The following is a 24,278-nucleotide window of genomic DNA, read 5'->3' as shown; positions in this document are numbered from 1 at the left end:
AAATTATTTTCGAGAGAGGAAGCGAATAGATACTGAAATAATGCGAAATGAGTTGTCGCCATCTGGAAAAGTGTAACGTATCAATATTCATGGAATGTCCCCCGAGTTAATGTTCCGTTTAATCGGTACTGAATTTCCAATTATTTCACTACAACAAATCACGAAGCACGAAACTGCGGTTAATAAATGCGAGTCGAATGATAATTATGCCCACGAACAAAATTAATGTCGTGCATAAAAAAGATGATTTAATTGTTCGATAAAATATGCCGTCGTATAGCATTCCCAAATTTATGCGTTATTCATTTCCAAAAATGAGGATTGCTACTCTGCACAGATCTAAAATTATCTTATTTCATCCTTCAAATAAAAATAATTTGCAAATTAGTTTTTTCCCAAACATATAGCTTATATGATATACCTATTTTATATCAACAAATACCTTTCAGAATTTTAAATACAAAATTATTGAAAACTTCAATTAAATACCTAAGGTGACAGAACATCAAAAATTTATATTCCTGATATTATTATTGACACTAATTTCTGAGAAACAGTGAACAATTCTCCAAATTTCAATCAACCAACTCTACGTATTAAGTTATGCTTTTGTTACGAATAATCAACAATAAAACAGAAATAATTCTGGAACGTTAAAAAAAGAAATGAACATTCTTCACGTAATTTCCCCTCAACTAACAGGAGAATGACAAATGAGATACAATAAATGTGTTCATCAGGTATAAAATCTCTTTTTATTACGCGATGTGGCTGTACTAAAACGATTGAGAGATTTATTTTAAGTCTGAAGCTTTAATACGTTTTCGAAAATTAAATTGTTAGTTAGTACTATTTCTCTCAGGCATAATTTATGGTGCTGTTAAAGGAATGTTCGAGAATTCATCATTGATATCCTGTGAGATTTCGAACAGGTGTATTTTCCATCCAATCCCCTTCAATAAAACTTGATCCAGGTACACAGTTATAGTTATATCTATTCTAAATAAACAAGAGATGTTCCTGGGAACTGAATATAACCACAGGTAAGTGGGAAAATATACTGATTTTCAAAAAAAAAAAACCCAAATAACTCATCGGTTTCAATGAAACTCATGAGAGAAATCCTCTAATTACTTAATACATATTAACTTCAATAAGTATCTAAAGCATAAAATAATAACAGAGGTTCATCGCCGATTTGGTTTTCCACGAAACGAGCTATCCGAATCGAGGAAAAGTTCTTGAAATAACATAATCCAAAGGTGGAATATTGAGGAATCTATCCTCGAAATTCATTTGCGTTGGGGATTGAGAATTAGACAGTATTTCAATGGGTGGGATTTGTATAAATGTAATTTATACATGAGACTACGAGATTCGATTAAACTATGAAATTAGACTTGCATCTTCAGAGTAGTATTCAGATTCAAACTCTTGATGAGCTGTCATTTTGTCGGAATCTGGAATAATCATATAACAAGACGACAGGAAAATGAATGAGGCGACTTTCAACCAATTTACATGATAAATGGAATCGATATTTCGTTTTATAAAAATATTTATTCAAGCCTAGGATGCTTTGGGTGAGCGAGAAGCAGTCAAATCTTATCCTATGCCATCAGACTTAATCTACTTATTATTTTTCATTCCTCTTGTTTCTTCAATTTGGAGTTGAATGACGTAGTTAATTTCTCTCGAAAAATATAGATCGCATGTATCACTTTCAGTATTAATTATGAAATGAAACAATCACGGAAAAATTTCACAAAAAAAAAATTAAAAATCTCTAGCTTCTAAGTGAAGTGAAGTAGAGTGAAGTGATATACTGGCCAGGTTTTCAGTTTTTCAATACAAGCTATAAGGGTTTTTCAGTTTCTTCACTGGGGTTTCGAAACACGAAAGCTTTAATAAACCTTTGTATGATATTAGCAACCACTTCATTTCATAACTAATAATGAAAATAGAACTAAATAATCTATGTATATTTAAATTTTAAATGGGAATGAAAAAAATAAGAAGATCCGATTTGATTCTTGGTAATGGTGTAAGACTTAGCAAACTCAAGTGGAGGAAGTGTAAGTGGCATACATGCACTTCTTGGGCCACAGACTGAAAAGTTTGGGGAGCCCTTATCTCGTCAAGGGTAATCTAAATAAATACCGTACAAATGAACGGAACTATCCTCCCCCGATCAACCTAATGAGGACTTTATTATGCATTATTTCGTTTTTCAGTTGGAAGATAAGCACGCTGCCACGTGAATAGACAAGGGTAGTTTGCATTTCATCCTCTCGTCTACACGATAATCATTGGCTATAAAACAGATTTATCGCATGCATAGATTGTGTTTCTCATTCGTTTTAGATTCACTAATTTCCGATTGATTTTCTTGATTTTTCATCATTGTTAAAAAAATTTCACCCTTACGAATCACAAAACTATGACTGTTCATATAAATAAAATAGTTTCAGACCTAACCAAGATCAAATATCCATTGAAAAACGAAGTTTCCTTTTAGTATATAGATAAAATCAAATCAAGGTTCGTGAAATTCAATTCGATACAGAAAGTTTAGTGAAGAATGAGGGGTCAAGAAGTCCACTCGATGATAAGACAATCGGAGGCCGTTTGGTCAGCTATAGCGGGGACATCTCTCCAACGCTGCAATATGTCTTACTCCCCCTCGAAATCCGTTGAGTACAAACTTGAGTAAATTGAATTAAAAGATCTCTTACTGCAATAGCCCGAATTGATGTCTGACAGAGATATCTGGGGTTGAGTATCGAATTTCTTCACGATTCTTCATCAATACATTCGAATAAGAAGCCAGAAATAATAATAATAAATAAAAGAAGTTACTAAGGACGTCTAGTAGGGCTCTAACAAAGCATATCAATACGTGCCACCTATACACCTTCAACAAAACCTCAACTCTTTCCAAAATTAGTCATAAAACACGAACATCTAAAGTCTGTTTAATTTTGCCTCCTCTAGCTCAACTGCTGACGACGCCCTTGTATCAATATAAACTTCTCCTGGGGGGTCAAATAATTTATACCCGCGATTAAAATTGTTTTTGGATAAAACTTCTGAAGAATCGCAAATATTCCACCAAGTACGTGATAAAAACCAACAATATATTCTGGACAATGTATACAATCTGTAGTGACCCCCGAAACTATGAGTCAACAAGTTGAGATTCAATAGAAACTGAAGAAGGAATATCCAACGTTATCCCATTCATTCCTGAATACATTCTCTTTTGGAAAAAGAAAAAGTCATCGTCCTATAGATTGAGGAAAATCTTTTGATGTCGAGTTTTCCTTTAAAATTTTCCGGCTATATATAGCAATATTTCAAATACAGCTTTTCCAATAGGTGCAATGAATACAACATCAGTCTATTGAAATACGAGTTGTGGGAAGTTTTTAAGAATTGAGGAAAGAGAATCATTCCAAGAGATACCTCCTGAAGAACATTTTCAAATGAAAATATTATACATAGTAAATGCCCTCTATCTTTTCCCAAATGAACATTTCATTTATCTTATATGAAGAAACCATCTAACTGCAACGAATTACAGATTACTTCCCCTCCACCTCCGCCCAACACTAATATTTCAACTAAGTAAACTGAATTTCCCTTTATCCTGGAAAACTCCTTCACAAATTGAAAAGATTCAAATATATCATTTGATTTTGACAAGAAATTTTCAAGACACCACCATGGGGTTTTCTTCCACCATGGACCCTTCAACATTTGTCTATTTCAAGTCATATGTCAAGAGATGTGTTGTCAACATTTCAAATGTACACATTAATGTTATGATGTGGAAGCCTTTGGATTTGGGTAGTAAAACATATTTCAGAGAATGAACTTGATTTAGTGTACATTTTGGGTTTTTTTGATATGGATTCTATGTATAATCGTTTCAAAAGCGTTGTTGGGGCTGTAGTAGGTGGGAGTGAAGGTGGTGCCAGTAACGATAGTCTCTTGTCAAGACAACAAAAGTTAGAACCTAAATTTCCATACAACAGGCCCCACTTCTTGCAGTTAGATGATGAAGAGATACACATATCTGCAGATCATCGCTTAAGACCAATCATACATCCTAGCAAACCACTCCCATATTATGCCGGTTATGCAGAATGCATAAATGCAGGGAAGTCCCGATGGAATGAGGATCAAGCAGTCTTCAGACAAGGGGTTTTGACTAAGCCTGATGTTCAATTTTCAATACCATATTCCTACTATGGGATATTTGATGGACATGCAGGTGTTGGGGCTGCATTATGTGCAGCAAATCAACTACATCATATTATTCATGTATGTTCCGACAAATCCTGAATACTCAAGTGGTGCTCCAGCACCGCTTGTTCAAAAATTGCATTGAAAGAATCCCTAACTTTTCTAAAAAGATCACACGTACAAAATGATACAATATATTTTTGTTCTAGGAGAAATTGGTGGATGCACAAGACGACATTTGGGCAGATTTCATTGGTAAAAATTTGGTAACGTGCAAGCAGACCGACTTGCTAATAATTGGAGCTTTGGAAGCTGCTTTCAAAGAAATGGTTAGTTTTAAGTAGAGAACCATGTATTTCCCTTTTGTTTACACAACCATCATAGAAATTAGTTTTAAAGGAAAAAAGGGCACATACCCAAGTATTAAAGAATGAATGGGATCTTGGTGTGGTGGACAACACCCTTCATTAGGCTAGCCATCAAGTGATTACAGTTTAGTAATAAGAAAAAGGGGTAGAGGGCCAAGTTACATAATCCTTTCCTACTCGACAAGCTGGACCAAAAAGATTTTCTCATGCAAGGGGTTGCATAGTAGATTTTTAGGTCGAGGTGTCTGCATGGCCCTATCATGCCTCCGATAATCTAATCTAAGACACAGACCCTAAATCTGAGGCCCAGGTAAATTTAGGGCTAATTTTCATAATGGATTTTTGTAGGATCAACTGATTGCCGAAGACAGAATGAAATACTTAGCAGCGGGTGGATGTACTGCTTGCATTGCCTTATTCATTTTAGGGAAATTGTATGTAGCAAATGCTGGTGACTCAAGAGCCATTTTATGCAATAATAATAATTTTCAACCACTTTCAATGGACTTCACTCCGGAAAGTGAAAGGGACAGAATAAGGAGGCTTGTTGAAGAACAGCCTAGTCTCGTAGGTACACTATGCAATCATTAAAAAAAAATCAAATTGCCAGCTAAAGTTTTTCAGGAAACGAGTTCACCTCGAAAGAATTTCTACAACCCTTACAAACAACGGATCTAGGTAAAACGGTTATGTACCGTGATGCTCATATGAAAGGCTGGGCTTATAAAACTGTTGAACAAGATGATTTGAAAAATCCAGTTATAGTGGGCCATGGAAAAAGAGTGAGTTAAGGGTTTTGATAAGATTTTCAATTCAGGTAACTTAAATGCTGAAATTTCAGAGTCGTTTGATGGGCACAATAGGAGTTACCAGGGGATTTGGAGATCATGATTTAAATGCTATTTACACCAAAGTTCAAATAAAACCATTATTATCACACCAACCAGAAGTTCAAGTGTACAAAATAACAAGTACAGACGAAAAAGAAGTATTAGTGATGGGTACTGATGGTCTATGGGACGTAGTTTGTTGCTCTAAAGCTGCTGAAATAGTTAAAAAATCTATAGAGAACTTTAGCGAGAAAGAACGATACGTTTGTGCTGCAACCTGTTTAGTAGGCTTTGCTAGAGGTTCCCTAATAAATGACCATAACTGGCAGTTGAAGAATGGAAAGCAGGCATCCTGTGATGATATTTCAGTACTTGTTATTCCTACATTCCCTTATAAATTAGAGTATCAAGATTTATGTGAGAAATACTTATAATAATAAAGTATTTTATACCGTAAGTGCACATGGCTATACTGAATCAATTTTCATATTTCCATGAAAATATGAATATATCAATTTGTAAAAAAAAAAGTTCAAGCGAAATTTAAAACATAAGCTTTTTGTTCCCACTACACTGTATATGTATTATTTATTCATAGAAATTTGTCAACATCAATATATTTTACTATCGTATGTTGATGACAGGTTTTGAGGAATTATTGTTTATCATTTTAAAATAAAAACAATATAAGCTTTTGACAATTTTATTGTATTATAAATTCTTGATTTCTGAAAAACCTGGAAAAAACTCCTCTATTGATTACTTTCAGAATACTTCACCAGTTCTCTTTATACTCTTTCAAAGCTTTCTTCCACCTAGAAACCTGAAAAAAAAATTATTTAAATTTTTAATTGTGAAAATTAAACAGATTTACTTACTGACCAGCAGCATATTCATCTCTACAGGCATTGTTATCGATATTTGTAGAATCCAACAGTAGTGAATTGAAATGAAAGCTGGTTATTTTCTGATCCCCTCCATCCAAATTAGTCCTGAAGAAAAATATTAATAATAATATTAAATAGTTTCAACTTTAAGTGATTATAGTCACCAATTAAATGAAGGCATCATATCTGGAACAACATTTAAAACCAAAAAAATACACTGAAACAGTTCCGGTGGGCACAGTAAGTGAAACAAGTATAAATAAATGATTAGAAAACTTTATTTGGATAAAAATAATAGTCAATATATATGTACATCTTATAACAGTTATAATATAATAAACAAAAATATAATATTCCTAAAACCTTGAATTTAAGAATATCAATAGACACCTCTATATCTCTAGTGATGACATGGTACATGAAAAGTCGACTCGTGTGATTAAAAAAGAAATGTTCTCATTTTGCTAATTATAGTCACTACTAGAATAAAAAATTGAAAATCGCCGTAAAATTTCAAAAATACCATCTTTAACATTTTTCCTTCAAACATTCACAACAAATCTGTTTCTTTTACACAAGGTAGATGGCAATTCCCAAAATTAAATTTTGTTAATAGAACATAAAAATAATCGATTTCAATCTGTAAATCGGGAATTAGATCTCGTAGTTCTAATAACTGGAAGAAAAAAGTTATTAACCATGTTGTCATAGGCTCAGGGCTTTCATTATTGTTGAAGGGTAACCTCTCAGAAGGAGAAGTTCGCAACAGAAAGTTATCTCTTCTACTGTTGGGAGTTGATAACAAAGATCAAAATCTCTTTCGAAAGTCAACAGCCCCCAAGTAACCACAACAACTTCAGATAAGTCATTTTCAGGTTTTTTTACGGCTACAGTTGGCCCTGGAATATTTCAGCCTATTCCTTCAATATTTTAGGCTGTAATGAAAGTGTAAGAAGTACAGTAATTTAGGAGATATCTAAAGAATTCAATCAAAATACTTGAAAGAACACATCCTATGATTATTTCCACTTGATAGTCTGGGTAGCTGTCTGGACTACCTAGGTGCATCAATGTCAAACATCCAGATGGGTTCTTTACGGCTCTGGAGTGAGGCATATATTATGGTGGGTTTATGCAGTGTTCCTAAGAACTAAAACAGGAAACAATCTAATTGGCAAATGGCGATGACAGCCAATAATATAAGTTCTTTCCTTAGGAATTCTGTATAAGCCCACTATCAATTTTTGTCCACTGATATCAATAAGAAAAAATAAATGAAAGTAGTTACAAGTACATTCTGCATATCACTTCGATTCAGAATCGAATCCAATGAATGTTTGTCATGTAACTGGTTAGGTATGAATGACAAGATATCAAAATCCTAATTTATTTCACTATATGATAATATTAACTATAAATTCAACTCTATAGCGTACAATTAGGGAAGAAAAGTGCGAACGAAAATAGTGCTAATATGGGAGAAACTGATCCAATTGTTCAATGCATTATTTCACCTCATAGTCACATAAGACATCAACTAGAAGGATTATTATAGAATTAAGAACTCTCAAAAGACTCGAATCCCTGCATATTTTTTACGTAATCAGTTCTACCTCATATGCTAGGTCCATGTGAAACTGACAAATAAGACAAGAGAAACTGCAGTGAACCACTTGGAGATCCAACACAGCACAAAACCAATATATCCAAGTTTCCAAACAGTTCTCACCTATCCTAATACTTTTGCTTACAAAATGTATGATTGTATTTTATGTCGTAAGTTGGCCTTAGTATTGATCTGAATTGATGAAATTAATTTTTTTCCCCATTGTACCATTTTTAGTGTGAAACATTTGAATCAGCTAATATTTTGACAAATAAAAATCGATATTTTATTTACATGCATGTTGTAATTCATCATATGTACAGAGATTATACAAAAAAATGAAATCAGTGAAGATGCTTACGTTCAATCGCCAAAATCCCTGAATTTCAAATCAAAGTCATTAATGGGATTTTATTTATTCAATGAATATAAATGGAACACTGATAACACTGGTATTGCTTTTAAACCTAATCAATATTATTTATCGAACTGAGTGTGAGTAAAAACAATATTTTCATAACATTAAACAGCCTATCCAGGAAATAGAAATATTGTATGATACAAGAAACCCCGAATTCAACTTGGCTTCATCAAAAAATTAAATTGAATTTATTTTGTGAAGGCTGCAAATACTGCCCAAAGGACTTCAGATGTGTTAGGTTTAACAGATTCTTGTTCAAAATCTAAATCAAGCAACTCACGAACTCTCTTCATAGCTAATTCATAATCATCATCGTTAAGGGAAGCAGTTGCATTCTCTAGAACATCACTAGCGTTGGCAAGGAATATTAAAGCTAACATTCTTTTATCCATTCTCTGAGGATCATTTACCCACTTGGCCAGAACAGCGTCTTGGATCTACCAAATAAATATGGAGAGTTAAAATTGGTAAAGATAATAGAACAGTCTTGTTCTCACCTTTTTAATGAGACGACTCTTTGTTATATCATCTGTAAGAGGATGGGTAGTCATATCGAATAGGAGAAAATTCTGTTTTTCAGTTGTGAGAACTCCCTTCTCTACCAAATTTTTGGCAAGTCGTTCTCTTACATTTTTTAGCTGGTATCTGAGTTTCAAGGGGTTCCAAGATTCCCCTAGAGGATACGAAAAATGTATAAAATTAAACTTATTAGACGTTTAACCCTTACCACTCAAGTATTCGATCCAACATTGAACGGTTTCAGGGGGTTCAGTCTCTTTTATATGTTTTAAAGCTTCATCTAAAAGAACATCACCAGTGGGTGTATCATTCTTTAGAATTAATTTTCTAGAAAGCAATCCTTTTCTCCTCATGCCAGCTCGTTCTAATTCTACCCTACCTCGAAGACCCAACTCAATTAAAATACATCCCCTTAAACCACTTGATATACAATCATTCCAAAATGATGTATACCCCTGAAAACATATACATGACAAAACTACAACGAAAGCACAGTAACCTAAATAAATATACTTCTTTATCTTTTAATCCAAGCAGTAAGACTTCTTCCATCAATGTTAACCTGGTTTCTTTAGAATCACCATCCTCAACATCCTCCTCACGATCTTTTTTTTCACTACTGGTAGGATCATTCAAAACACTTTCGTTATTTTCACGTATGATATTGCGTCTCTGTACTAGTCCATCCGATCGATTCATTTTAAATATTAGTCTTGCAGTAAAAGATTCAACTTACACTAATAATTATACTATTTACTTTTCAGAATTGTTGACGTTTACCAACTAGAGAATTTAGAAACTAAAGATGGCGTGACATTTTTCACTAATCGTAGAACAATGACTGCTCCGAGAAGTGACAAATTGAATCAATTAAATTCTGATGAGGAAAGGTTGAAGAAAGTGAAAATATGGAGTGTATACATAATAAACACTAGATAATAATAAAAACAACAAGAAATTACAGAAATTCACGCTGTGGCAAAATTTATGCCACAAAACATAGAATATAATGGTTTTAGTGTTCTGTGGCTTGAGCTTACAAAACCAAAGATATCACACACTCAAACCAGAGAAAAAACAATCGACCACACAGATAATTTTTGATTTTTTCAAGTAAATAGAAAGAAAATCTGTGTCATAACCATAGACATAAAATAATCACGTCTATAGTCTTAACCATAGACAAATCATAAACAATGACAAATCTATGATCATAACCATCGACAAAAAAATAATACGTCTATGGCCATAACAGATGAGTTATATTCTGTGATTGTTATTATGTCCGTAAGTCCGTAGACGTTATGTCTGTTGATTGAGTTTATGAAATATTTTTTAACACTCTTTATAAATGCATGTTATACGGGAGTGATTAGTATTTTTCGTAGGCTTTCCTTATCTCAATAAAAAGAAATGCTAAAGACAACTTATGATTGAAAGAACACGAGGATGGAAAGTCCTATAAAGCAAACTTCCCAAGAGGAGGAATCTGATATGGAATGCTCAGATACCGAATGTTACGATGATTATGACTATTATAACAACGACGATAACGACATAGAGGACATTGATCCACGTCAAACAGATGTAGAATATTTCAATTGCGAGACATTAAATGATGAACAAGTAGAAAGGTTATTGAACGAAGTAGTGGAACTATTGAGCAATAATCTTCAAATAACACCGTTTTTGGCTAAAGTTCTGTTACATAGTAACCAATGGGATGTACCTGAAATTGTTAGGAACTATAAAGATAACGCATCTAATTTACTTGTTAGAACAAACATAAAGCCTGCCATTGTACCTCAACCTCCAACATATTCACGATATATCACTTGTTCAGTTTGTGTTACTATCCAGAACATGGATAAATTTTATAGCTTATCATGTTCACATATGTTTTGTAAAGACTGTTGGATGTCCCACTTCGAAGTTCAAATTAATCAAGTAAGAAACAAACATTCCTATTTTGTCTAAAAAAAAAATTCAATCTCATTCTCAACAGGGAATATCAACCGGTATTAGTTGTATGGCAAGAGATTGTGGAATATTGGCACCAGAAGATTTTGTGCTTAAACATATATCTCGTGCCAATCTCCGAGAGAAGTACCAACAATTTGCCTTTCAAGATTACGTCAAGTCTCACCCCTGCTTGAGATTCTGTCCAGGGCGAAATTGTTCTATGGTTATTTACAGTAAAGAGGTGAAAGCGAAGAAAGCCGTTTGTTCATTTTGCAAAACTACATTTTGCTTCAAGTGAGTATATGCCATTTCAAAAAAAACATTGATTATATCCAGGAGAAACCTCAAAAATTCCAGAATGTCTATTGAATTTCAGATGTGGTAAAGACTATCATGCACCAACTGAATGTATCGTTATAAAGAAGTGGCTAACCAAATGTGCTGATGATAGTGAAACAGCAAATTACATAAGTGCTCATACTAAAGACTGCCCAAAATGTAACATATGTATTGAAAAGAATGGTGGATGTAACCATATGCAGTGTTACTCTTGTAAACACGATTTTTGCTGGATGTGCATGGGTGACTGGAAAACTCATGGATCGGAATATTATGAATGCTCCCGTTACAGGGAAAACCCCAACATTGCTCTGGAATCTGCACATGCTCAGGTAAGATGAAGTAGGAAATTCAGCCATTTATTATTTTAATGAGAAACCAGCAGGGGACAACTCAAAAATTTTTAATCCAAAATAAACTCAATAACTGAAGGTAATTGTTTGTGAAGTAAATGTAATTGATTAAATTCTTTAGGCCCGTGAAGCTTTGAAGAAATACCTTCATTACTATGAGAGATGGGAAAATCATTCAAAATCCCTGAAGCTAGAAGAACAAACTCTAACTAAATTAAGAAACAGAATCAACCAAAAAGTTATGTCTGGATTGGGCACTTGGATCGACTGGCAGTACCTATTTACTGCTGCCGAACTACTAGCCAAGTGTCGTTACACCTTGCAATATACATATCCCTATGCCTATTTCATGGAACCAGGTCCTAGGAAGGAACTCTTTGAATATCAGCAAGCTCAATTGGAGGCGGAAATAGAAAATTTGTCATGGAAAGTAGAGAGAGCAGAGACAACAGACAGGGGAGATTTGGAAAACCAGATGGATATTGCTGAGAAGCGTAGGACCACGCTTTTGAAAGATTTTTTGGATGTGTGATATATGAAAAATTCTAAATAATTTATGTAACTTTGGTATAAATCGTTATTTTAATGAAGATTTCCTAATGTCTGGCATAACTGTAGCAAGAATATTTTCTACTATATATTCTCATTTACTCGAAGAATAAATTCAAAAAATGTCTAATAGTTTTATTTTGGAAGAAGCTGATTTTGGTAGTATTGATATTCTTAGGCTTATTGAACACATGTTCAATCAAACCCTGATCATTCAATTGAATAGAATTAATCTATTTTGTATGATTATCAAAATACATCTCTTCATTAAAATATCGTTTTGTTTTTGATACTATTCAATATCTTTGTCAAGTGTTTTCATCAAGAAATTATATTTAAATGAAAAATTTGCTGTAATCAGTATTAGAATAGGAACCGTCATTGTTTTGTGTATATAGTAAAGATCATAGCTTTTTTAATACACTTTCTGGTTATTGAATTTTGAAAATGTCAGAGATCCTTCTATAGAATATATCATGTTTCTCAAATAAGAATCAAATATCGATTTTCCTTATTTTTCATGAGCATTTTGCTCCACAAGTTTTAGATAGTAGGTTCAATGAGATTAATGTTGCATCGCGATTTTAAGGCCTATTGTGCCTCCAATCAGAGCTGCTCTCGTAAAAAAAAGAGTTATAGCAGAAGTGAAAAATCAATGGAGATATTTCTTAAATATTCATCAGAATTCAGTCACCACGCTTGTCCAGCTAAGAAATGGGATAAGATAATAAGCCTAAGAAAAAGCAATGTGACCCTTGCTTGTGAGAAACATCTGAATCTTCTTTCTACAAGCAAAACTGTTGACAAAATTGAACTTTAATAAGGAGAGGAAAAAAGATTTAGGATTAGGCACTGAAATGACTAAAAACTAAGGAATATGAAGAAAGAATGAATAGCTCTGACAATAATGTATGTGGTCTAGAACTTCCAAGATACATATTACTGGATGATTCGAAGAATGTAGTTAACATGTATTCTGTGCTAACGACCCCAAAATGCACCTCTGCAGCAAAGACTATCGATTCTATAATCTTTGCACTGCAGAAAGGGTCCTACTCCAGCAACAAAATAGAAATTCAGACATAAGGGACCAAGATAGAAGTGTTTTTCCATCAAACCAATGAAGTTGAGCTCTTCAAATAATAAAATATTTCAACAATAAACTGAGCTCTGTGGTGGATGGTATACCCACAATTGTTATTAAGTTCACTACAGAAGGGAGTATCAGCATTGAGAACTCAATTGAAAACAACATAAAATATATAATAATCAACTATGTAGTGGCAAAGAGGACAGGGGAAATAAAAATAATAATTTGGCTAGTTAAGCCTATTTCGAAAAAAGGAGCAAATAGAAGAACAATAGACCTATTTCATCGCTCCAGCCATTCTCCAAGATATTAGAAGCTGTGATGCTAAGATTATCTAGCTTTTTAGAAGAAGTCCTTGTAGACTCCCAACATGACTTTAGAAGAGGAAGATCGAGAGAACCATGTATCACTTTCCGATACAAATGTTGAAAAATTTGCTTTCCTTTTTACTGAAGATGGATCAATATATAATAGAAGAATTGTGGAATAAAACAAATAATACATCTTCTACTGAAGTAGAAGACCATATAGAATAAAAGTTATTAAATAAATCATCATAACTTCATAATGGAATATTTAAAAAAACATATCAAGAATCATAGTCTACAATTTCATTTTATACACAACACATATTTGGTATTCTGTTTTGCTAATACAACACAATTGTGCTCTACAAGCAAAATGAATTTTCCAAATATGTAATTAAATATATCATTAAAGGAATCAGGATTCAGTAAATCAAACAAAATCAACTATTCGAAAATTTTATTTCACATAAGCTACTTCTTCAGTGCAGCTGCTGCTTCATCTTCTTTAGTAAGATTTTGTACAGCTTCTGCCTTCTTCTGCTTAATCCTCTCTTCACGCCTTTTGCGTGCTTCCTTCACTTTCAATCTTCTGGCATCAGCTTGATCAGTCAACTGTTTGGTACGCTTCTTCTCAGATTTCTTTTTTTTTATATAATCGATGAGAACTCTCTTGTTCTTGAAAACATTACCCTTCACCTTCATATACAGAGTGTGATAAAGATGTCTGTCAATCTTTTTCTGTTCCCTTTTTTTTTTCAAGAACCTTCTAAGAACTCTCATTCTTTGAATCCACAGGTCCTGAAGATTTAATCAGCATTGTTTATAAACAGAAAATATATTAGGAAATGAAATAACCAATGTGGCCCAATTATTATATTTTCGTCAGAACTAGTAGTTCATTGAAAAAATAATCTAATTGGGCCAATACTAACCTTTGTTGGCATTCTAGCATTTGCAGTACCCTTACGTTTACCAAATCCACAGTGACGTCCTTTCGAACGTGCAAGAGCATTTTTACGTACTCTAGCACGGGAATGAACTGCAACTGGCTTTTTGATAATAAACCCATCTTTGATGAGCTTCCTTATGTTTTGTCCTGAATGGAATTGCCAAGGTTTGATATGAATAAAGAAAATTAATTCACAAATTTCAGTCCAAGATTAAATATGGATACAATTTGATCCAATGGCCAATTTATGCAATATTCAGGAGCTAAGAACAACAAGTGTCTTTATTGAGTCCCTTTTAGTTCTATTGATACCAATAGACCTTGTTTAACAGAAATGTTGCATAAATCTACCTCAGTCGGTTGAAATAAAGCAACACGATTATAAAGTCAGCTGAAAAATATAAACAATACCTCATCAAAAACAAAATTCGAATAAACAAACTCAACATATAAACATTACAATGCATCAAGTTCAACGTAAATCATAGGAAGATGGACACCAAAAATCTTCAAAAATAAACCACAACTATTCAACTTACTAGAATTTGTATTAGTGATTTCACTTATTTCATTCGGATCCAACCAAACCTTTTTCTTGCCACATCGCATAACAGAGGCAGCTAGTCTCTTCTGGAGTTTCAACGAACTGCGAAATTAAAGAAGCCATCAGCCATTTTGAAGCAGTTCAATATATAATGTCGTCAGTTTCAATAAATGCATAATGTGGTCAATGTATACAGAAACGATTCAAAAATGGACAATAAATATACAATTAATTGAAATAAACTACATCACAGGTGAATTTTGAATTTTAAGATATGTTATTTGAATAACTCACCTCATATTGGGGCAGCTTCACTAACAAGAAACAAGACCGTTGACTCGCGTCTCTCCTACGAAAATGGCGCGTTGAAAGCGCGTCCCTTCATAAACCACAGAACATGTTAATTAATTCGCTAATCAAAGATAGTAACAAAGAGGAGTTAATCTTTGATAGATAAGAGTTGAATCAAAGAGTTAAATCTTTGATCCCTTATCCCAGATCTGTGGTGTTTTATGTTGTCTCTGGTACTAGCCAAAAGTCAAAGATTAGTAATGTTCTGTGAATCCACGTACGTGCATTTAGCGAAGGGTTAAAGTTTAAAGATTATAAGTTACAAGCTTCAAGTTATTTTAAAATAAAACAGTTATGGCACCTAGCATTTTTGTTCCCAAAATGTCTCAAGCTAATTCTGATAAAACCGGTATAAATGCTGTTTTACTGGGGCCCCCGGGAGCAGGCAAAGGAACCATTGCAAGTGGTATTACTTTTGTTTAATCATGTTTAGAGAGAACATTTTCTTTGCAGGCACCAATGTTGAAGGAGAAATATTGCGTGTGTCATCTTTCTACGGGAGATATGTTGAGAGCCGAAATTCAATCGGGTTCTGTAATGGGAGCCAAACTCAAGAAGGTCATGGATGAAGGTAAATTGGTTAGTGACGATTTGGTAGTCAGTATGATCGATAAGAACTTGGATAAGCCTGAATGCAAGAATGGGTTTCTGCTGGATGGATTTCCAAGAACAGTAGTTCAAGCTGAAAAGGTACTTAATAGATTCTAATACGAGTGTCTGATAAAAAATCATTGATAATATTCACTGCCTCAACAGCTCGATGATCTACTAGAGAAAAAAAATACTGCCTTAGATGCAGTAATTGAATTTGGTATTGAAGATAAATTACTAGTGAGGCGAATCACTGGTAGGTTGATTCATCCATCCAGTGGAAGGTCATATCATGAAGAGTTTCATCCTCCAAAGAAACCTATGACTGATGACTTAACAGGGGAGCCATTAATTCGAAGATCAGATGACAATGTTGAAGCTTTAAAGAAGAGACTTATTACATATCACACCCAAACTAAGCCACTTGTTGATTATTATCAGATACGTAAGATTCATTATAGAGTAGATGCAGCACAAGCTCAGCAAGATGTTTTCAAAGATGTAGATAGCATATTCAAACGTGCTAAAAAAGTTCAATCACAACTTTGAGAACAAATATATAATTTCTTTCACTGATGATTGCATTTTTAAAGAGTATGGTTCATTATATCTATATGGTCTATCAACATGAAAGAATGTCTAAAAGAAAAATTCTGCAAGGTCATATTGACTTTGATTGCCTTTGTAATTGTTCTGTAACTGTAAAAGATTGTAGAAAGTATACTTTAAATGGTTCAGGTAATTTCAGAGATGAGGTTACAAACATATTTTTTTGAATTCATTAATTAATTTCATTGTTGGAGTGTTATATATATGGAAAAATTATTTCAAATAAAAGTATTAATATAATCAGATCTTTATTCTCCTCAAGAATTTTTTTCAAAAGTAATTTCATTGAAACATGTTCCTGTGGTAAGTGAAGAATTATTCAAATTATGGATGTATGACACAAAGGGCAATTTTTAATGAAATTCATAAGATGTGCTGAAGCTTTATGGTTGCATTCCTTACACTCCCAGGTATTCAACCCTTCGATTAGGGGCTTTCCTGATGCTACACATGTTGAAAACTTTTCCTGACATCCTGAACAAGTTGTACTCCTAAAAGAGAATGAAACTGAAAGGAGTCGAGTCATTCTGATGCTACTTACCAATATGGAATCAAAGTATTGCATTTGAAACATGGCACTTTTTGAACTCTCATGTCATGGGCTTCATTTTTGAGAAATATTTCCCATGATAATTTGGTATATTCATTGCATTCAGCAGCTGACATCTAAAAAATAAATTCCCAACATTACTTTGATTTTTGATCATTGCATGTTAACTCACTGTGCCATCTCCTTTTTTCAACTTTATAAAAGCTCTTGAACATAATCCAAATGCTCTATTCAAGCAAGCAATGAATGCATAGAGGGAGTAAATTTCAGCCAGGTTGATATAATCATCATAATCTTGTAGTTTGTAAATAGTACAGAGTGAATCGTGCAGTTTTCCATTATACAGTTGCTCTTGAGCTAACATGAAATAATGATAAGCCTCGGCCCCCCTCCATTGGTTAAAAAACATATCAGTATCCCCTGTTACCATTTCCACTGAAGACAAACACGATTGTCTAAATTATCAATTATATCAATGAAGTAATATTACCTGGATTTGTTTGTCTATTATTGAGTTCTAACAGTTTTGCTCCATACACAAAATGTTTTTTTTTATCAATCAGTGAAATTCCTGTTTTTTTTGCTATTTTATTAGCAAACTAAAATAATGTATACTTTAAAAATGTAAGGAATGGGAGTTTGTAGTTGAACTTACACGAAAGGCGTGAACAGATGCTTCAAAGTAGAATTTTGCTTGAACATTCACATCGATAGCTTGATATACTTTATTTTGATCAATCAGATGTTTCGTATACTTTGTAAAATATTCGGATATTTTAGAGATATTATACTTCTTAGCCAAGTCGATGGCTGTGTCCCATCTATTATGTAGTACACATAAATCAATAGCTGGTTTCACACTCCCAAACTGCAGAAAGGGGAATATTAAATAAGAAATTATTAAAATTATTTGATCACAGCGAACTTGCTTTGATATATGCTCTAACAGCTTCAGAATGAACCGCGTGCATAGCAAACATATCTCCTATTCTCTTTAGTGAAGGATCAGCTTCTGGCAAAATATCAATGTAGGAAGCTAATTTATCATAATCCTCCAAAAGATAGTAACATTCAATAACTTCCGTAGTATTTTTTGCAAGTTCAAAATATTCAGCAGCAGCAGAACTAGAAAAATATTGGTACAATAGGTTCATTACCTGCACTAATTATTACTTACTAATTATTAGAATCCTTGAAAAACATTGCTGTGGCCTCATAAGCTTTTTCCAGAACTTCATCAGAAGCTGTGGCACCGTTTTTCAGTATTTGAATGACCCGAAACCAGTCTCCTAACATTTGTCTCATTTCCAACGCAAGATCGCTGAAATAGAATGAATGTATTATATTATATTTCAATAATTTGCGCTAAATTACTTCCTATCCACTTCCATGTATATTTTTTCTGCTTCATCGAAATTTTTGAAATATGAAGCAATTTTTCCTTTATTTATTGTTTGGTTGTTGAATTCAGTTAATTTTTTTACGAATAAAACCCTGGCATAATCTTTCGATCTAATGAAAGCATTAGAAGCCATATCTAAATCCATTTTTTTCAGCGCTGCTTCACCCAATAAACGCCTGCAACAAGTAAACAGTAAGTATTCAGTTTAATTTATTTGTGTACAAAAAAAGTAATTATTTCCCACAATTACTCCAATTGTTCGCGTTTTGAATATAATCTGAACTTTTCAAAACGTAAATTGAAATTTCAGTGTGAGTTCAGTGTATTCGAAATAATGAATCAATATATTTTCCTTCACCATAATCTGGGATGTTGATTATCCTCAATGAAACTTTCAGTTTCTGTTAGACCAACTTTCTCCAGTAGGATCCTAGTGTCCCTCAAACTTTTAACTTCCACCTTCACTAAACAATTTCTTGTTGGCTTCTCTGTACTTTGAGTTAATTCATCGAGAAGAACAGACTCGACTTCTAGGTCCTATGAAAATTTCGAAATATCTTTTCATTAAGGTTTGTAGGATATTGCACAACACTCACATTGAAACTATAAATGTATCCTGAACAAGTGATTGGTTCTTCTGGGGAAGTTCCTTTAAAAATATACATTCGCGTTTTTTCCATAATTGCAAGCAGTTGGGGATTGTCTGAAGCCCAGCACATAGACCAGACATCTTTTCTTTCGAATTTATTACTTTCAATTGGTACGGATGGACGTCCCAAACCATCAGAAATATCTATTATCGTTAAAACACCAGCCACGTCTATGACAGACATCTTTCTACAAAGCAGCATTATTAATTCAAACTGCTTCAGATGCAGCTTCAACAGTACTCTGTTCATTATGAACCACAAAATAAACTTACGTGGAACTACAGTTAATGGCAAGTTTGTGGGGTCTAGCTTGTACCTTATATCTTTTTGTTAAAACGATGTGGGGTAGAGCATAATATTGTATAGTTCCACTCTCCCTGCCTACCACTAAGCATTTATTTGAGCAAGCTAAGCAGCATATTGGATCAAAACTTGCATGAGTTCTGGTTGTTTGTACAATTTCGGTGTCGTCTAAGTCTTGAATAATGTTCGTTGTACCCAAAGGTGTGTCATCAATGTGGAAAATGGAACATTTCATTTGATTACCTGGGGAATTCACGACTTGAGATACAAATTAACAAATAACAGTCTCAATGATCCTTCCACAGTATAACTCAGGAAGAAACAAAAAAATTGACTATGAAATTAGAGAGATCCTCAAAAATAATCTCAAATTTACCTTCCACTCCAATAGATTTAGGGGTTTTATACTGCCATATTAAAAAATTATTTTTAGATGCTGCTGCCACGAAAGTCGAGCTCATACTAACAAAAAGGGTTTCTATGTTGACATATTTTCCTACAAATATACATAATGATGCAATTCAACACTATTGATTAATAAATTTTGGAGCCTATGTATTAACACTTACCATCTACTGGAGTTCCGACTGCATTACAAAGAAGTAAACCATATTTTCCACCAGTTTCTTCAGCTGAATCTGAAGGCACCGCAAGAACACAATAGTCTTCACATCCAGCAATGGCTAACAAAGCTGATAAATGCTGACTATGAACCTGTATGACAATTTCACTAGGAGATTATTACGATGAGATAATTATTTTGTTTTCATAATTGTCTTTTGAATTAATATACTTACTCAATACTTATCATAAAACACTGAACAGTAAAATTGGGAAAGATTTGTAATGGTAAAAATAAAATCCATTACCTGATCATTAGTGAGATCCCAGAAAGTTAGATACAGGCCGGGTTTCTGATGCTTCCATGAAGTATACACCAAGGTGTTCTTGAAGTAGCACCACTTATAATCAGGTCGTATATTTGCGAAATAAATTGACGAATCGACTGCTAGAGCTACCCTTAGAGATCCTCCTTCCCAAACACATGATGTGATAGATGTACCAGGCACTTTCAATGTTCGTAAGTGCTAAAAATAAACAGATTTTCTTTCAAGGAAATCAACAGAGAATCAGCTATATCGATTGTACTTTGAAAATAATGTTTACAGACCTCTCCAAGTGGATTGTAGAATTGCACAAGATTTGAGTATTTTTCATCAATCATTTGTCTTCCTGCAATAGCTAACAGTGATCCATTGTGATTCCAATTGCAGTGAACAATAGTCATTCCAGTATTCAGGACGATAAAAGCTGAAAATGGAAACAGACAACATGTATTAACAATAACTCTACGACATATTCAAGTATCAGAAATGTAGCTATTTCATAAGAAATTAATTTAATTAATGTTATTTGTCATTGTACATACATTCAGATGTTCCGATTTCATTATACATAATTTGGACTCGACCATTCTCATAACATACTGCTAAATTTGGACAAAAATAATACATGTAGCCATACTTCCCGCTATACCAATCTATACAAGATACAGGAACTTCATCTTCTGAATTATCTAAACAGTGTATTGTCAGTTTTTTCTATAAAGAAAAAGGCTTAGCTGTCTTCCTATCCACAATCAATTAGGGAAACTCACGATGAAAGATCCCTGATTATCATATACATGGACTTGTCCATTTTTCAGGCCAAACAATAGCAATTTTCCATCGGGAGACCATTGAACACAACATAATTGAACAAATTTCAATTCCTTTCCCCATATTTTATTTCCATCCACTGAACCAACAATAACAGCACCATCTTCATAGATAATACAAATTTTAAGCCCATCAGAGCTCCATGACATACCAACAACAGTAGACTTTTTCCTATTATTAATCATTTCTTCATACCAAGAGCCCTAGAAAAACCGCAGATTCAAAAATAATTCTTTTATTCCTCCAAAAGCCATACTTTATACATCATCCATACTATAATAACACCACTACTGTCGCTGGTGGTTAATTTTTTTTGAGATTCGTTCCAAACAAGTACTTTGATACTATCGTTGTGGCCCTCTAATGTTTGATTCAACGACAAGTTGCTGGTAATTGATAGACCTTTGTTTTTGTTGGTTTCATTTTCTGACCCTAACAATTATCAATTAAAGCCAAATAATCATAACGTATTACAAGCGAATTGTTACCCGCATCCAGTTTGAACACTTTCAGAAGACCACCTTCACCCCCAACTGCTATGTACCCATCTTCCTTATTCCAAGCTAAAGCATTTATTTTCGTTTGATTTGGTATAGCAATCTAGAAGAACTTTGTCTGTTAGAATCTTAATGAATAGATCAACAGTCAAGTTACCTTCTTGCTTAAATAAATGAACATATTCAAATAAATAAATTAATGATTAATTCACAATTTGTGAATAACATTCGCCTTCGCGAATTTTGTTTACGCCTGAGTGACAGCGTTACTATGGTAATATTTGTCACAGAAATATGCAGTGTGCACCACAGACCATAAATAATGTGCACAGAGAAGAGCACAGAACACGAAGGTAGTGTGCACAGAACACGAAGACAACACTCTATGGTTGACATCTATGGCTGAACTCTATGGTTGTACTCTATGGTTGTACTCTATGGTTCCCATAGAGTTGTGCATCACAGAACACAAATAATGTACACAGAACAAATATAATGATAATCAGTAATCTATGTTATGGAGAGCAGAGTACTCTGAGCAAAGAGAAGAGTAAATTTTTAGCGCCACCTACCAGAAATTTAGAGAATACATTGCATAAGGCCAATTCACAATTTTCCAATGCTATTATGCTATTTTATTCTTATCTCGTCAACACACTCTATATCTGATAACTGATTTCTGTTTATTTATATTATGAATTTTGCTAGGCAATATTCTTTCTATCAATATAGCTCTCAGGTGATCAATATATCACTATTGCTCCCTATCTAACTTTCTTAAAGGAATTAAATGTAAACTCTATCAAAATGCTATTTATTCTGAATTCTGCGAATAATAACACAACCAAAGATTAGATTAGATTAATTTATATATAAAATAATTTGGAGTTTCCTCCAAGAATAGTTCGTTAGCTTCAAATTGAGTATTGCTAATAGATTTACTACACTCGTTGTGAATGAATTTTCCTCTTCAGTAGATATCAAGCACATATACGGTGATGAATGTATTATTGTCATAACATATACACACAAGAACTTCAGATGTACGTGCAGATATTAAAGACTTCTCCTGAAAAAATTGATCAGATCTCTGCTTGCAGTGCCCTCCAAAAGGATCTACTCGAATTAAATGAACTTCATCTAAGGACTATCAATATTTGCGAACATTAAATAATTTTGTTTGCTTAACTTGGACCTAATATGTTTCGGTTCAATATAGACGGAGCGTTCAGTGAGAAATAAATATACTTTCAACACTAGAACCCTCACATCCTAATCGGTCTAGGAAGGAACTCAGAAAAATGATGTATGTTGTCCTAAATCATTTGCTTGATATACGTTTTAATGAAAACTTAAATTAATTTAATGAAAGTGAGGTGAAAGAAAAGAGCATTCCAATTATTTTGACACACATAAAACAGTTTTACTCTTACTTGAGCTTAATTTGATGGGGATCATACCTTCAGAAAATAAAAAGGTATGTTTATTTTGTCGAATCGATAGAAAATTTTAATATTTTATCGTTTTAATTCAGGGGCAACTAGAAATATAGCATAAAATGCAAATTGTGCACCTCGATTTGTGGATATGAAAAAATGAACTCAAAAAACATACTGTACATAATCTCAATGCACATTGAAAGGGAAATTTGACTGTGGATATTTTGGAAGCCAAACGAATCATTCAATTATCATATGTTGTCAGGTCAGGAATACCTGGATGTAAGGATTAAATTCACTTTGAAGTTCATATCAAAGTCCTTATAGTTTGTTGTCGTGAGATATCCTCGTAGAAAATATGATATGAAATCTTATTTAGCCTCGGCCCTTCTCAAAGGCGAATTTCAATCTTCCGGAGGAATCATCATAACTTTCCCTCAATTCAATTTGGTGCATTATCATTATCTTATTTCTCTGTTGACACGAACAGAGACAAAGGTTTTATGTCGTGAAAAAACGTGAATTAATGTTTCTACTATACGAACTGATTCAACCATGCAAACAACAAAAATGGATAAGAATTATTGTCAGAACAATTCTGACATTAATTCAATGTAGGTATATCTACATAGGCGAAATATTTTTGAAAGATCTAGCCCCAGTGAGGGTCATACTTAACATATAGAACGATATTAGATTGCTTTAAAACAATTTATATTCATAATCAGATGAGGTCTCCACACTCTTATTCCATAATTCATTTTGTTTTTCATGAATTCGAAATAAGTTTTTCACTCGATAAACTATTTTCTAGATTATACTTCGATAACAAGTTCTCATTCCCTTTTTGCTATATGTTTTCTCATGGTGGTTGATTAGAGATTTCTAGAGAAAAAATTATGATATCTCAAAAACACATCAGATATATATTATTGAATCTTGCACGTCTAAAAGGTCCACCTTTATCTTGAAATATACAACATACCTTTGCTGTATATGTCTTTGTCTTTCTCTACAAATCATGCAGCCAGAAAAATGTTTTTTGAGGCTCTAGATGAATGACTTATATGAAAAAATCAGCTATATGAGCTATACAGGAGGTACTTAAAAGAGGTATTCTTGCTTTGTTCAACAATTATGATTAGATATCGGACTGCATGATTGAAAGGTGTCAGTGCAATTTTTGACGAGATGT

The 24,278-nt window shown here is 33.4% G+C and overlaps 6 protein-coding genes across 6 annotated transcripts; 3 read left to right on the top strand and 3 right to left on the bottom strand.

Moving 5' to 3' along the window:
* Positions 1 to 3,767: 3,767 nt before the first annotated feature.
* On the top strand, positions 3,768 to 6,147 carry LOC123322081 (protein phosphatase 1M). Its single transcript, XM_044909921.1, has 5 exons — positions 3,768 to 4,326; positions 4,458 to 4,577; positions 4,965 to 5,187; positions 5,241 to 5,398; positions 5,458 to 6,147. The coding sequence occupies exons 1-5, from the start codon at positions 3,910 to 3,912 to the stop codon at positions 5,878 to 5,880; spliced, it is 1,341 nt and encodes a 446-aa protein (XP_044765856.1). The 5' UTR covers positions 3,768 to 3,909; the 3' UTR covers positions 5,881 to 6,147.
* A 446-nt stretch (positions 6,148 to 6,593) lies between these two features.
* On the bottom strand, positions 6,594 to 9,876 carry LOC123322092 (Golgi phosphoprotein 3 homolog sauron). Its single transcript, XM_044909938.1, has 4 exons — positions 9,393 to 9,876; positions 9,088 to 9,334; positions 8,858 to 9,033; positions 6,594 to 8,797 (listed from the first exon to the last, which is right to left on the bottom strand). Exons 1-4 carry the CDS (start codon positions 9,576 to 9,578, stop codon positions 8,549 to 8,551), a joined length of 858 nt encoding a protein of 285 aa, XP_044765873.1. The 5' UTR covers positions 9,579 to 9,876; the 3' UTR covers positions 6,594 to 8,548.
* Positions 9,877 to 10,144: 268 nt separating this feature from the next.
* LOC123322079 (potential E3 ubiquitin-protein ligase ariadne-2) lies at positions 10,145 to 12,503 on the top strand. Its single transcript, XM_044909919.1, has 4 exons — positions 10,145 to 10,826; positions 10,885 to 11,135; positions 11,218 to 11,512; positions 11,655 to 12,503. The coding sequence occupies exons 1-4, from the start codon at positions 10,329 to 10,331 to the stop codon at positions 12,063 to 12,065; spliced, it is 1,455 nt and encodes a 484-aa protein (XP_044765854.1). The 5' UTR covers positions 10,145 to 10,328; the 3' UTR covers positions 12,066 to 12,503.
* Positions 12,504 to 13,922: 1,419 nt separating this feature from the next.
* Positions 13,923 to 15,426, bottom strand: LOC123322098 (60S ribosomal protein L19). The gene is made up of 4 exons (XM_044909945.1): positions 15,268 to 15,426; positions 14,969 to 15,075; positions 14,413 to 14,576; positions 13,923 to 14,278 (listed from the first exon to the last, which is right to left on the bottom strand). Exons 1-4 carry the CDS (start codon positions 15,270 to 15,272, stop codon positions 13,952 to 13,954), a joined length of 603 nt encoding a protein of 200 aa, XP_044765880.1. The 5' UTR covers positions 15,273 to 15,426; the 3' UTR covers positions 13,923 to 13,951.
* Positions 15,427 to 15,506: 80 nt separating this feature from the next.
* LOC123322096 (adenylate kinase) lies at positions 15,507 to 16,764 on the top strand. Its single transcript, XM_044909943.1, has 3 exons — positions 15,507 to 15,723; positions 15,778 to 16,014; positions 16,081 to 16,764. Exons 1-3 carry the CDS (start codon positions 15,619 to 15,621, stop codon positions 16,462 to 16,464), a joined length of 726 nt encoding a protein of 241 aa, XP_044765878.1. The 5' UTR covers positions 15,507 to 15,618; the 3' UTR covers positions 16,465 to 16,764.
* LOC123322067 (WD repeat-containing protein 35) lies at positions 16,756 to 21,961 on the bottom strand. Its single transcript, XM_044909896.1, has 20 exons — positions 21,802 to 21,961; positions 21,636 to 21,747; positions 21,404 to 21,579; positions 21,087 to 21,350; positions 20,859 to 21,030; positions 20,601 to 20,740; positions 20,299 to 20,517; positions 19,999 to 20,143; positions 19,806 to 19,925; positions 19,399 to 19,672; positions 19,073 to 19,313; positions 18,835 to 19,013; positions 18,449 to 18,652; positions 18,252 to 18,395; positions 18,004 to 18,199; positions 17,730 to 17,942; positions 17,565 to 17,673; positions 17,247 to 17,509; positions 17,066 to 17,190; positions 16,756 to 17,015 (listed from the first exon to the last, which is right to left on the bottom strand). Exons 1-20 carry the CDS (start codon positions 21,823 to 21,825, stop codon positions 16,844 to 16,846), a joined length of 3,492 nt encoding a protein of 1,163 aa, XP_044765831.1. The 5' UTR covers positions 21,826 to 21,961; the 3' UTR covers positions 16,756 to 16,843.
* Between the last annotated feature and the right edge of the window lie 2,317 nt (positions 21,962 to 24,278).

This window comes from Coccinella septempunctata, chromosome X (assembly GCF_907165205.1).
Source record: "Coccinella septempunctata chromosome X, icCocSept1.1, whole genome shotgun sequence".
Taxonomy (NCBI): Eukaryota; Metazoa; Arthropoda; class Insecta; order Coleoptera; family Coccinellidae; genus Coccinella; species Coccinella septempunctata.
Note: the sequence above shows the minus strand (reverse complement) of the source record. Positions and strands in the feature narration are given on the sequence as shown.

Coding starts and splice junctions, on each gene's coding strand:
- LOC123322081 (XM_044909921.1), top strand. CDS start 3,910: ATGGATTCTATGTATAATCGTTTCAAAAGCGTTGTTGGGGCTGTAGTA. Junction 4,327..4,457: donor AACTACATCATATTATTCAT/GTATGTTCCGAC, acceptor TTTTTGTTCTAG/GAGAAATTGGTGGATGCACA. Junction 5,399..5,457: donor TAGTGGGCCATGGAAAAAGA/GTGAGTTAAGGG, acceptor CTGAAATTTCAG/AGTCGTTTGATGGGCACAAT.
- LOC123322092 (XM_044909938.1), bottom strand. CDS start 9,578: ATGAATCGATCGGATGGACTAGTACAGAGACGCAATATCATACGTGAA. Junction 9,034..9,087: donor TTGGATCGAATACTTGAGTG/GTAAGGGTTAAA, acceptor CGTATCCTCTAG/GGGAATCTTGGAACCCCTTG. Junction 8,798..8,857: donor AGAGTCGTCTCATTAAAAAG/GTGAGAACAAGA, acceptor TTTATTTGGTAG/ATCCAAGACGCTGTTCTGGC.
- LOC123322079 (XM_044909919.1), top strand. CDS start 10,329: ATGGAAAGTCCTATAAAGCAAACTTCCCAAGAGGAGGAATCTGATATG. Junction 10,827..10,884: donor TCGAAGTTCAAATTAATCAA/GTAAGAAACAAA, acceptor CATTCTCAACAG/GGAATATCAACCGGTATTAG. Junction 11,513..11,654: donor TGGAATCTGCACATGCTCAG/GTAAGATGAAGT, acceptor TAAATTCTTTAG/GCCCGTGAAGCTTTGAAGAA.
- LOC123322098 (XM_044909945.1), bottom strand. Junction 14,577..14,968: donor AATCACTAATACAAATTCTA/GTAAGTTGAATA, acceptor AATTCCATTCAG/GACAAAACATAAGGAAGCTC. Junction 14,279..14,412: donor ATGCTAGAATGCCAACAAAG/GTTAGTATTGGC, acceptor TTAAATCTTCAG/GACCTGTGGATTCAAAGAAT.
- LOC123322096 (XM_044909943.1), top strand. CDS start 15,619: ATGGCACCTAGCATTTTTGTTCCCAAAATGTCTCAAGCTAATTCTGAT. Junction 15,724..15,777: donor GAGCAGGCAAAGGAACCATT/GCAAGTGGTATT, acceptor TTTTCTTTGCAG/GCACCAATGTTGAAGGAGAA. Junction 16,015..16,080: donor CAGTAGTTCAAGCTGAAAAG/GTACTTAATAGA, acceptor CTGCCTCAACAG/CTCGATGATCTACTAGAGAA.
- LOC123322067 (XM_044909896.1), bottom strand. CDS start 21,825: ATGTTCATTTATTTAAGCAAGAAG. Junction 21,351..21,403: donor TAGTATGGATGATGTATAAA/GTATGGCTTTTG, acceptor CGGTTTTTCTAG/GGCTCTTGGTATGAAGAAAT. Junction 17,510..17,564: donor TAATAGACAAACAAATCCAG/GTAATATTACTT, acceptor GTTTGTCTTCAG/TGGAAATGGTAACAGGGGAT.